We start from the raw sequence: 12903 nt of genomic DNA on the forward strand, positions 1-12903 counted from the left end.
CCTTCCTTCCTTCCTTCCTTCCTTCCTTCCTTCCTTCCTTCCTTCCTCAGTGTCCCAAGTCTGACGGAGGTGATGAGGCCAGGAAGAAATGGCCAGAGAGCCTAGGACCAAATGGTTTAGGCCTCCTGAGAAGCTCCAGTGTGGAGGGAGATTCGAGTGAAAGCTGATGGGCCTGGAGCCAGCCAGAGCTGGAGGAGGTAGGCAGCGGAAAGGGGAACCGCTAAACATGAGGCCTTGCGGCCCAGCAGGCAAGCCTGTGAACCTCACTTCTGGACGCACAAGAAAGCAAGGGGGCTGCGGCAGCTGCAAGAGGAAGAGAGGGGCAGCCACATGCTGCAGATGCTCGGTGGCCCTTCAAGGGAGGGATGAGTTGATGCGGTGTATTTGCTGTGTCACCCACGATGACTGGACACACTAAGTCTTGTAGCACACCTGATACCCAGTTTTCAGCCTCCACCCTTGGGTCCCGGGTCCCACCCTCCCACGTCCAGCCCCTTGCTTCTCCCTCACTTCCTCCTAGTCCCTGTACCTCTCGGATTCCAAAGCATCCAAGAAACACCCCCCAATCCCTTGCCCCACCAAAAGTATCATAGGCCCAACTTCCTCCCCAAGCCCCCAACCCAAAACCCTGAGGGAGGGAAAGTGCTTTCCCTTTTCTTTGTTAATTCTCCCCTCATTACGCCTGCAATCCCACAATCAGTGTGCACTGTAATTGTCGAATTTGATGCTAATGATTAATGAATTAAACATGGAGCCATCAATTAGTCCTCCGAGGATAATTCTGCATAAAGCAGCGGATAATGTAATTACAGTAACAAAGATAATGAGATGTTAACATCGCCCGGTGAGCGAGAGACATGTGTGAGTGTGCATGAGGGTCGGTGTCAGCATGCGGCAGCGGGAACTCATGCTTGGGAAGCGTCATCCATGTGTTTCTGTGTGTGGGTGCAGTAATTACAGGAGCAACTTGCTGGGGCTCCCTCCCGCATGCCCTAGGTGATGGCTAGGTGGGCCCAGGATGTGATGGGACAGGCCAGAGGCATCTCATCTTGCTTCTCCCACTTTTCCTCTGGGCACCCACCTTCAAGGAAAGGTTTGCTTTTTGCCCTCCTTATTCCCTCCTGTGGTATTGAGAAAGCCCATGCTGAGGCTGGCTGCATGGGGCTCTGGAAGCCTCCCAGTGGCTTGGCACTGAGGACAACATATGACCCAGTATTTCTGCCCCAAGAAAGGCTCTGCAGCCCACTCCATTCAGCAGGCTCTCAGCAGAGGTGGACTGCCTCTCCCCTGGCCTGCTTCCCTCCCACTGCCCACTAGAGCTCTCCCTGTATACACTTCAAGAGCTCCCAATTTTCAGCTCAGGTGGTTTAAAAGAAGCAACAGAGTAAATCCCAGATCCCACAATTACAGCAGGATTTCACACACGGATTCATTCACTTCTCCAGAGCTTTTGTTTCCTCATGAAACACAACAATAATCGCCACAGTGCCTGCTTCAGAGACATCCACTATCTGGCCCACCTTTCACCTCCCCACCCCTCCAGCCCACTCAGAATGACCAACCACATAAGGTACTTAGCTCCAAACAAGGAGTGCTCCTTCAAACAAGGAGCACTCGTAGAGGGTGGGGCTAGAGCTCAGCACTGGAGTGTCTGCCTACTGTGCACATGGCCCTGGCTCACATCCCGTCAAGTCCACAAGTCCTTATTGCTAGGTCTGTCTTGTCCATCCACGGGACTCAGTATCCTCAGGCACACCCATGTTCACTCGGTATCCATGAGACCTTCCCACCTCCTCACTTGCCCCTAAGTAAGGCGGCACATCTTAGGGGAAAATCCAAGTTGCCATGAGTGGACTTCTTCGGCAAAGCACAGGGTCAGCACTGGTAAGACACTTGTGTCCTGAGCGGCAGCTTCAGGGGAAGCAAGATGTAATAGTGGAGGACAATTGAGGACAATGAGCTCTGCAGAAGCGCCCAGGAGCCCAGGGTAAAGAAAGTGCGCAAAGGAAGTGAGGGAGGGGAGGGAGGTCCAGGGAGGATGAGGAGCACTAGGACTTGGGGACAGAAGGCCTTCCCTGAAACCACAGTGTTACATGAAGAGGCAAGAGTACGGCCAGGGACCAGAAGACGGCTCGGTGATTAGAAGCACACCCTGCTCTTCCAGAGGACCCACGTTTGATTCCCAGTACGTACATCAGGTGATGCACAACCGCCTGGGGGATCTGATGCCCCGTGAACACCTGCACGTGTGCATGCATGCGTGCACACACAGACACACCACAGACATGGAAAAGTCGACACTGCTACAAGTGTCAACTTGTAGCCCCTGACACTCTGTTCCCCGTGGCGGACAGAGGACAGTGCTGCTGTCTGAACCAATGGGGTTAGATGCAGTGCTTTCTGTGCGGAGACCTTGCATTCACCTGAGACGGTTCCCTGGTTCCCCAGACAAGCTTCTCCTGTGGCAAGCTGGGTTGTTGACCTGCCTTACCTAAAACTGCAAGGAGGTGGGTCCTAGGATCACTAGCTGTCCCCACACCCCAGGCCCAAGGCTCCTACGCCTCACTTGACAGCCAAGGCTACCTCAACAAGCTCTACCAGGTCTGTAACCTGGCCATGACTCCTGGTGGAGAGGATCTTCAAGCGTGACCTTGGCTGCTGCGCACGTCCAAGAAGCAGCCTGTCCTGCTAGGCCCACTCACAGCCACTCCCCGCATTTCCCAAACTTGCCATGCTCTCCACGCAGCAGCCGCCTCACCTGTGGCCCCGCTCAGCTGTGTGTTACTCCGCTCCATGGCCAACCCATTGGCACGGGGACTGGTGCCTGGGGCGGTAGCAGGTGTGGCTCGGGGGAGGCGCTTCCCTGGCACTTTCACTGTTGTCCGTAGGAGGTCAATCTCCTTGCCGTGGATGTTCTGCATGTAATCCTAAAGGTGTAGAGGCGACAGAAGATGCTTTAGGCGAGGCTCTCTTTAGCTTGTCTCCAGCACTGACTGTCCCTCATTGTCTAGGCCTCTTCCCTCACTGTTAACTGGTGTGTGTGGGAGTTGTCTATAGGGGGCCACAGTTAGTCTCAAAAAGCAGGGTCTGAGGCCCAACCAAATCTACAGGTGTGGATTACACCCAAGTCTCCATGGTGCCCAAAGGGGTGGAGTTCAGCTAGGAAGAGAAGATGAAAGGGCAAGCAAAGGTCTCTGGAGCTGAGCCAAGACTTAGGCCAGAAGAGGAGATGGCTCAGGTGGTAGAGAAATAAAAGTTTGGACAGAGTACCCATGTGGCTGCGGAGCCCTCAGCTCCCAGGATGCTCCTATCACAAGCTGCCACCCCCACCTGGGCACTGAGGAGCAACCAACTCTTAGGATTGCCCCAGATAACAACTTATGAATAGTTTATAGAACAGTCTTTGCCGGACTTGGGAGTGTATTAACATACACAAAGGGCTTTCTGTCAGTAGGACTTGTCATCATCAGACTGTCATTTGCCTGTCCTGGACTGTGTGTTATGCACAATATATCTACATTTAATATTATATCATCAATATTATTTCAAATCCCAGCCAACTGACTGAGGAGTTTCCAGGCTCATCTCAGACTCACAACAATCCTCCTGTCTCAGTCTCCAGAGTGTTCTTTGCCCTTATGTTGGAGATGAAGAAACTGAGGCTTAGGAATGTTAATCTGCCCAAGGTCACAGTGGGTACTGGAACTGGACCAAGCTCTGGTTTGCAGACTCCCAAGGCTGTCCTTCATATATGACACTCTGAGCCAGTAACCTTGGCTTGCCTACCAGTCATGGCCCCAACACTACAGAATCCACTGTCCCTGTAGTTTCTGGTTAAAGCTGGATCTGACCTGGAGCCTGGCTTTGACTATAACTTCCCACCTCTCTCCAGACTTTGACTTCCACATCCTTATCAAACTCCTTGATAGCCAAGCTCTCAATCTCCATATTGCATGACAAAAATTTCTCCTTTGGTGTTATATAACTTCCCGAGAGAAGTAAGGCTCAGAACCATCCAACTTTTGTTCCTCCATCAGGTGTGCTCAGGGAGGAACTCCGATTCCTGCTCCTAGCACCCTGACTTGTGTCTGTGCCTTCCTGCTCTGTCTTTTCCTGTGACAAGGCCTGGCTCAGGCACACTTGCTCCAAGATTTTGTTCATCTTTTTGGATCCACAGAACAATCCACTGAGAAGTCAAAGAATAGCCTTCCAATCTAGGAGGACCCTGACAATTCCGGCCTCAAGGTGATATAGCCACAGAGCTCTAGCTTCAACTCTGGGCCTCACCAGCACCTGACTATGCCAGAGGTCACATTCCAAGTAACCAGCACCCAAAACAGCATGGGGGCCAGAGCTCAGCTGTGCCTCATCTGACCCTTCCCTGCCCCACCAGGCACTGGTCCTTATTTTCATGTCCAGTACGTAACTGCACTGTCTCAATCTTTATCTCCATTCCAGTGTTTTTCTTGGCTTAGCACAGTCTCATCTCGGGACCCTGCCCATCCTCATCATAATCACATCTTGCACTGGCTGCTCCAGACAACTGTCAACAGCTGGCTGGGCCAAAGGCCCAGCTGTAGTCCCTCTCCTGAGGGAGGGGCTTGGGTTGCTCCAGTTCGCAAGGAGGTCACAGCAGTTATAATGGTCTTCAGGCCCCACTCAAGCTCTGAGATGCTCAAAGCTGGGATGTAGCACAAGAAAATGACCCTAGGCCAAGAACAAGAGCTGCACAGAGGGACTTTGTTCAGGGCCAAGGAGCTACAAGCTGGCTGGCAGAGAAGGACTGTCCAACTTCTGCATCTGACTACACCATATCCTGTGGGTCCTCAGAAGTTTGGGCCAAGTGCTGGGCTGCACGACACAGCCTGGACTTGGAGGACATGGTGAGGAGCCTGGAGGAGGAGTAGCAGCAGGAACAGGGACCTCAGGCAGATAGCAATAGCATTTCCCTCCGTCAGCAGAACAGGGGAGCATGGTGGTGGCAGCGGCTGCTCGGGAGAGCGGTCACCACGGCTGCCTTTATTACCCACCATCAAACAGCAATTTCTTCCCCAGCCTCCTCGCTAATTACCCAGCCAGCGTTCTCATCTCGTTTTATTACTGGAATTAACAACGAGTTCAGAGCGTGGAAAGCTATTAAGATGTGTGATTAAGCCACATTCAATTAGTTTCTACAAACAATTTAATTGATGTTGCAGATAGAATTAACAGAAGGTGATTGTGTGAATGGCTCCGCTGGCTGCAAAACGGGGGAGGCTGTGGCAGGCTCTCTTGGGCCAGGCGAGAGTCGAGATTCGGGCTCTCAGGCTCGAAGCTTGTGGCCTGCCCACCAACTCATGCTCTACATGCTGGGCCCAGCCACCTCCATTAGTAGGAGGGGCTGAAATGCTGTGGTCCTGGTTCTCAGGTGAGACCTGTCCCCTTTAGGAGAGCCGGATAGGCCCAAGTCCTGAGGGGCCTCTGGTGATTGGAGGTCCTTCCTCTCATTTGATCTCGCCCCAAAGGGCTGGGAATCGATGAGGCCTTTCTCTCTCAGTGTCAAGATTAAGATCCCAGCATCTCAGGGACCTGCAGTTCTTGCAGGTTAGACTGCTAGGTCACTGCTGTGCTGAAACTCTTCTGAAGTTAAAGGAAGGTGGCAGATGGGAAACGGAGGCAAGCGAGCATCAGCAGGAGGGGAGCCAGATAAGCCAAAGCCACAGGCCAGGCAAGGAGGAAATGGAGGAGTGCAGGGACAAACTGGGCCTGAGGCACAGCCTCATAGCTTCCTGCTGTGTCCAGGAGGAAGCTTTCAAGGGAGCTAGCAACTCTGACGAGAAGGCAAGGCCAGGCTACCTGCTCTGCCAGTGCCTCCTGACATCCAGTGGCAAGGACCTGCTTTCTGGTTGCCTGAGGAGCAGCTGCTGATGGGCCACTGAGAGCACTGGCCACACAATCCTAACAGGGCCCAAGGGGACCTGGAGGGCTAGAACCCAAGAGGCCAGGCCAATGGGCTAGCTGTCACCTCTTACAGTTCACCCTGCATGGACATTAGGACAGGTCTGCAAGTCACAGGCCGCTGAAGCACACAGTGTAACAAGTATGATAAGAAGGACTCCTAGGAATCGATGCCCAGCCGGGACCATGGCAGCTCACCTGACTTACTGTCTGTTCTTGACTCTTCAGTCTGCACAAGAGGTAAGTGTTCTTGGCAAAAACTGGCAAATCTGGGTAACGTCGATGATGATGGACCCACATTGTGGCTCAGTTACTAGCTGGGTGGCTTTAACATGGTACATACCCACTGAGCCACTACTTTCCAGCTGTGGCTGTAGAGACAACATTTCTACTTCCTTCCCTACTTCCTTCTGGTTCCAAAACCAGAGCCTAGCCTGAGATAACTGACCAGCCCTGCAGGTCTCTATCCCTCTTCTCCACCCTGGCTCCCTTCAATGCCTGGTACGAGGTCTAGCAAAAGGGACAGACCCCACCACAGCCAGCCGTAGTTGCATAACAGAAAGTCACTGTTGAGGATGCAGGCAGGAGGCGGCTGAGGCCACCCACACAGGAGGGAGGCAGCGGTCCTAGTCGGCTAGTTCTCAAGCTCCTTGGTCCAGATGTAAACATGCAGAGAACATATGCCGCCTGCCTGGTGGACGGAGGGTGAGACATGACTCATGAGAGCTGGCAGGTGCTGGCATGCTTCTGGCCCAACACACAGCCCAGTTTCTCCTGAGACTACGGAGGACGCCTCAGATCCCGAATCTACTGTCTGTCTAGCACAAAGCCCTCCCTAGGTACATGGCTCCATGGTAAGGAGCCCGCAAAGAGCACTCTGTTGGCCTAAGACTTTATCTCTGCAGTTAGTGCCACCTGAATAAAGCCAACTGGCTCCTCCTGTCTTTTGAGGGCATGGGAGGGGCTAAGGGCTGTGTGAGACAGAGGGTAGGTCAAGCTGAGAAGAGAGCCTGCTGGAGGAGATGGATGTGGGCCTTTTCCATCTCTCAGGGACCATGACTACCTGGCATTCTGGCACAGGAACCGAGAGGATTAATTTAACTGATGTTCCCTGAGCTAAGGGGAAAGGCCAGTGTCCTGAGGAATCAGGAGATCGAAGACCAATAGGAGTCCCAGGCTATAACCTGGCCTGAATGGAGAGCCCCCAAGGCCTGCCCTGCCCAGGCCTACATCCACACCGGGTCTCTTTCTCTGGAGGGTTGTCTGGAAAGGCCTCTTAGGACTAGGTAATGGTCAGGAAATGCAACCCCTGGCACCTGTCGGCAGGGCCTCCCTGACATCGTGTGCAGATTTAAAGATGGGTTAGGGACCCTCTGAGGCAAGCCCAGAGCCTCTGGGCGGGGGTTGGGGGAGGTGGGGCTGGCCCACGTGCTGTGCTCGAGGGGCTTCACAGGAGAACTCATTAGCCCCACAGTGGGGTGGTGACAGAGATGGATTCTGGTGACAGCTGTGTGCTGGAGCCACGCAGTGAGGGGAGGAGAAGGAAGGAGGGTAGGGAGAGCTGCCACAGGGGCCACATTACAATCAATGGAACGCCCATGTCCCCACTGCTGGGGCACGGGACATGTGTCCTCCAGAGCCTTCTACTCTTCCTAGGCTAAACTCAACATCATGGCTCACTCACCATCCCTAGGAACCTAGTGCTTCTCGTTGCCATGGCCAACTACGGATGCTTGTTTTACAACATCCACACCCTTGGCTACAGTTACATGGGACACAGAGCACGGCTGGCAAGGGAGGGGCAGGCTGGCCAAGACAGCCCCGAAGTACCAGCTAAGCAGAGCTGGTGGGGAAGCTTGCTCTACCGGAAGGGCAAAGCCGAGGTCTTGTGCCCTTTCCAAATTACTATGGTATGCATTCTCCAAGGAAACCCCATGGGATCATCAGGAGCCCTTACTCTGTCATGTTCCCTCGCCCCACCCCTCTCCTAGACTCACGTGCAGGCTAGGGTGGTACGTAAGCAACCCGTTGTCACAGAGCGTCACATACTTCTTCTTCCACTCCTTGTTCAAGGACTTGCCACTCCTTTTCAGCAGGATCCCCTAGGAACAGAGGTATAATTACAGACCAGAAGTCAGCCTGTGGGGCACTGTGCCCCAGGGTCAGGGGCCCTCTCACAAGCAGAGAGACCAGCCCAAAGGTCTCTCTGGGTTCTGATGCCAGGGAGTTGACCAGAGCCCAGGAGGCAGGCCAGCACAGGAAGGCATGGCATGATTAGGTAACTCAACCTCTCACCCTGCTTCCTGCTGAAACTACTGCATCTGCATCTGGGCAGAGGGGTTAAGGCCTTCCAGCTGTATCAGGGAGGGCAGGAAGACATGTCTTCCCACTGGCCTTACTCCCATGGCCATCCAGTAGGAAGCAGTCTGAGCCACTGTTACGCTAGAAGGCTCTACAAGAGAGAAGGACAACTGCAAAGGCTTCTTGTCTTCTACTACCTAAAGGAGCTCCAGGCAGAAAAATCCCCTAGCTGTCACAACAATGCCAGTCCCCATGCTGGGCACCAAGAAGTTCAAGCCTCCCATTCAGCCACCAAACTACCTATGTAAGCCAAGCCGTTCCCTGTTCCCAGCACCTGTTGGCTAGTAAACTCCCATCAAGCCATATCCCAGCTTTCTTTTTACAACAGGCTCTGACTAAACTGCCTAGGGTGGCTCCAAACGCACTCTACACTCCAGGGAACTGAGCCTCCTCCTGCATCCGCCTCCTGGATAGCTGGGATTACAAGCCTACACCACAAGGCCTGCCATTCGAGGCTCTTCAAATGTGGAAGTTCAACAAGCCAGGATGAGAGAGAGCAAGGCCCATGAGCATAAGGTAATGGTCAGAAAATGCAAACCCTGGTGCCTGTCAGGCAGGGCCTTCCTGACATCGTGTGCAGACTTATAGGTGGGCTAGGGACCCTCTGAGGCAAGCCCAGAGCTCTAGGTGGCATGGAGGGAAACCAAGTTCCTGTAACTTACAGATGGTAAGTTACTATCTGTAACTCCAGTTCCAGAGAGTAACACCCTCACACGACATACATAATAATAAACAGGCAGACAGACAGACAAATAAATAAATAAATCTTTAAATGACCATAGAATGCCCAGTCCTAAATAAAACCAACTGAGGCAAGCCCAGAGCCTCTGGGAGGGGGTGGGCTATTTGTTAATAATTCTTAACACAACAGCTGGGCCATAGCAGATGCTCAGAAGTGTCTGTTGGAAGAATGGAAAAAGACACCCCCTCCCCAAGACTGTGCTGTGTAGCTATCAAGAAGCAAAGGAAAAATATAGGACCTGGTGGGCACTACCCACCCACAGCCTTCCTTCCTCCTTCCTGGGAGAAACCTGCTCTGATAGTCCTTAAAGATATCCTCTGAACTGCTCCAAGACCACAGCACAGGAGAACAGGTGGGACCATGAGCACTACAGATGGACACCTGGGGCCTGGTCCCCAAAGCCTCCAACTCAGTACGGGTAGGAAGAGGCATGTGGTTAGATTCACAGACTGGGACTTGGTGGGAGGAGTTCTGACAGACATTGCTGGGACAGCAGAAAAGTACATTCTGGGCTCCCCATGGGGAGTAAAGGGTGATAGTGCCCGTTTGTGAAGGCAAACAGCAGCCCCTGCCCTCAGTCAGCCAGGAGAATCGCCATGGAGGGATGCCAATGAGCAGGCCAAGTGTCAGATTCAGCCACACACTTCCCTTTGGGTCCTTCTTGATCTAGTGGATGAGATTAGAACATGTGATTAAGGGGCGGGAATGGTGGCACATGCCTGTAGCTCCAAGGCTTGAGAGTTTGAGACTCAAGGCAAGTTAAAAGGCCAGCCAGCTTAGATTACATAAAAATACAAGGATTTACAAGTGCTCTCACCCCTGGCCACTAGGGGGCAACCTGGAGCTGAGGAAGGGTGCTCAACCTTCCCAGCTCCCATTTTTCAACCCGTCTCAAATCCTTAATTAACCCCCCCCCCCCACACACACACCTTCCTCTTCCTCCCACCATCTCCAAGAGACAAATGTCACTTCAGGAGATGCAATGACACTTGCAGCGTTTGGGACATACCCTGCTTCCTGATGGTGAGAACCCAACCTTCAAAAGGAGCTTCTGAAGACGGCCTGAGGTATTTCTTAAAGCCATCCATTTCCCAGTCCTACCGTCTGTGAAGAGCCCTGAAAACTGCCTGGTGCCCTGCCTGTGGCTGTAGTGTTTCTGCCACTGGCCAGCTACAGAAGCAGAGGGGAGCCAAGCTATTCTCTCTCCTTGACCCTTAGCAATGGCTCCCAAGGGCAAGCGGCCTCTGAGGACAGCCATCCACCAGGAAAAGAGGAGGGGCAGTAGGTCTCCTGGGAGACTTCAGAAGATTCACGACTTTTGCTGTTGCTCAACACGGGGATCTCCTTTCACCCAGCCTCCAGCTCCAGGCCTCTCACACCTGAACCCTACACTCGTCATTGATGATGGGCATTGCTTCCAAGCCCCAGGGCCCAGCCCCACTTCGTGTCACCAGCTAGCTGGGAACATCCAAAAACCACAACAGCTCCGAGCCTCTCTGGGCCAGAGCCGGCTAAAGTTCACCGGACCGACCCAGGTCCTCCTCCGCCTGGCTAGCGGGTCACAAGTCAGAGACTGCGGAGGCAGCTCAGAACGCCCGGCCCCCTTTGGCTTAATGAGGCTCGTTAGCAAGGTACGTAGGCGGGGCGCCCAGGACTCACCAGCTGGCTAGGGGGCGGCGGAGCGACCCTGACCCACGCCCTCAGCCCAGCCTTGCTGCCCCCACCCTCCAGCCCGGCTTCCAAGAAGAAGAGAAGCTGCGGGGTTCCCGCTCCCTTCCTGGCCGGCCGGCTGCGCACCGCGGAGCAGGAAGCAATCTGGGGCGGAATGGGAGCGGTGCGGAGGCGACAGCCCCCAGAGGACCCGTTCCCGCCGCCGCCTCCCTCCCAGCTCCGCCAGCCGACTTAATTGCGGAGTCCGGATTGATTGGGAATGCAAATGGCAACTGAAATGCAATCTCCACTCCCAGCAGGGGCTAGGGGGAGGGGAAGTAACAGAAACGGGGAGCACAGGACAAGAGGGCGGGGGAAGGGGAGGGGCCACGAACGTGGCGGAGTTGAGACCTGATAGGTGGGTAAGGTCGAAGCAAACCCTGGAGGGCCGAATGGGTGCTCCGGAGAGCGCCGGTCCCCATCCCTCATGGGCGGGGCCTCTCCAACGGTAGCCCTTCACTTCCCCAGGTGGACTCAACAGTGAGCAATAGCATCTCCTGTACAAAAGACACATACAGGCCTGATGGCTATCGGGGCCTCAGTGCAGGAGGGCCCGTTCTGAGAAGCTTAGGGAATGTAAAACCCAAGCGACCACCTGACTTCCAGGCTGCAGGCTGATGGGACACCCTCACCCCTCCACCTTTCCTTCAGTTACTGCAAGCCCCACAGAGGAAGGCCAGTGGGAGCTGAGGCAGAAGAGTGTTCTCATTCGCGCATCAAACGTGTTTGGGTGTGTGCGCTAACACTACAGCACCACTCTGAAAGGGCCTGCCATCCTCCCCCAGCCACCTCCCACACAGGCAAGTGACCAGGCTGCAGCCACAATGCACCAGCAACAGAAGGCCCCGACCTCCTGGAATCAAGCTGTAAACAGGACAGGAGCACACTGCCGGACAGAGGGACAGAAGGAGGGAGAAGGCTTTCACTGCTGCCGTTCGGCGCTCGCAGCCTTTTCAGGTGACTTTCCTCCCAGGACACTGTCCAAGCTGGAATGGCCCCCGACGGACATAAATTCAATCAACAGAGGGATGAAGAAAAGAAGGCAGGAGAGAGAGGTGTGCATGTGGCCCCGTCCCTGCCCCACCCTCTGGACCCTCACTAGCCTCCTGGGATGTGTTCTAAATACACCTTCACAGAGCATCAGAACCCTCCAACTTTAACACATGATGCAGACACTGGGACTGGCTGCTCCCAAGAGCTCACACTGCCGATGGACCCTGGAAGGGTTAAACCTACCCACAGGTCCTGGCCAAACCTGGCTCTAGTGCTCTGGCCACAGCAACCTCTTCTGGGGTCAAAACCGGGCAACATGTCCATCTGCAGCCACCAGATACTTGGACGACCTGCACCACAGCAGTACCAAGAAGGTCCATTCGGCACACCAAACTCCTAGAAGAGGCCTGCTCATTCAAACACCACCCCTCCACTCAGTAACACTGGCCAGGGCTCCTAGCCGACACCTTCATCAGCCCCATGCACCCTCTCAGGAGGCTTGGATGACCTCGAGCTCTCAGGAAGCGGCTCAGAAAGGCGGCGGTAGAGAGATCACACAATGTCATCTCTAATTTTTTTCTTTAAAAGAAGGCACAGAAAGTCACATGCTTTCTCGATAAGTACCTCTCACCCCGATCAGAGAAGCTTCCATGTGCAGCTGCTAGAGTGAAGCACAGTGCAGCAACACAGTGAACCACAGCTGGTCAAAATAAATGAAGTGACCATGGGAGGAGGCCAGGGGCTGGAGAGGCAGCCCAGCAGTTAAGGGCACTGGCCGATTTTCCAGAGGACCTGGGTTCAACTCCCAGCTCACAGCTATTTGTAATTCCAATTCCATAGGATCCAACGCTCTCACAGATATACATGCAGACAAAACTCCAATGCACATAAACAGATAGATAGATAGATAGATAGATAGATAGATAGATAGATAGATAAATCTTTAAATGACCATGGAAAGCCCAGCCTTAAATGGAACATCAGTAACACAACCCCTACACTTGAAGCTTAGGAACAGAAGAAGGGACAGAAAGTTGCGGGAGCCAGATGACCAAGAGAGTGTCTCCTGGACATGACAGGGATGCTGCTGAGGAAGGGGAACCAGTTTTCTTCAGGGAATAACCCAGATAGGCTGCAGCCTAAGCAGTGAGCCCTGAGTC

General features: G+C 53.9%; 1 protein-coding gene across 4 annotated transcripts in view; it reads right to left on the minus strand.

The window, feature by feature from the left end:
* Positions 1-12903, minus strand: part of Agap3 (ArfGAP with GTPase domain, ankyrin repeat and PH domain 3) — a 52395-nt gene that overhangs the window by 6348 nt on the left and 33144 nt on the right. For all 4 annotated transcript variants that reach the window (XM_055612525.1, XM_055612526.1, XM_055612530.1 and 1 more), the window contains 2 exons: positions 7935-8039; positions 2759-2927 (listed from right to left, as the gene is read on the minus strand). In XM_055612525.1, the coding sequence (XP_055468500.1) occupies positions 2759-2927; positions 7935-8039 (274 nt within the window). The remainder of the gene's footprint in view (positions 1-2758; positions 2928-7934; positions 8040-12903) is intronic.

This window comes from Psammomys obesus, unplaced genomic scaffold (genome assembly GCF_907164565.1).
Source record: "Psammomys obesus unplaced genomic scaffold, mPsaObe1.curated_primary_1811, whole genome shotgun sequence".
NCBI lineage: Eukaryota > Metazoa > Chordata > Mammalia > Rodentia > Muridae > Psammomys > Psammomys obesus.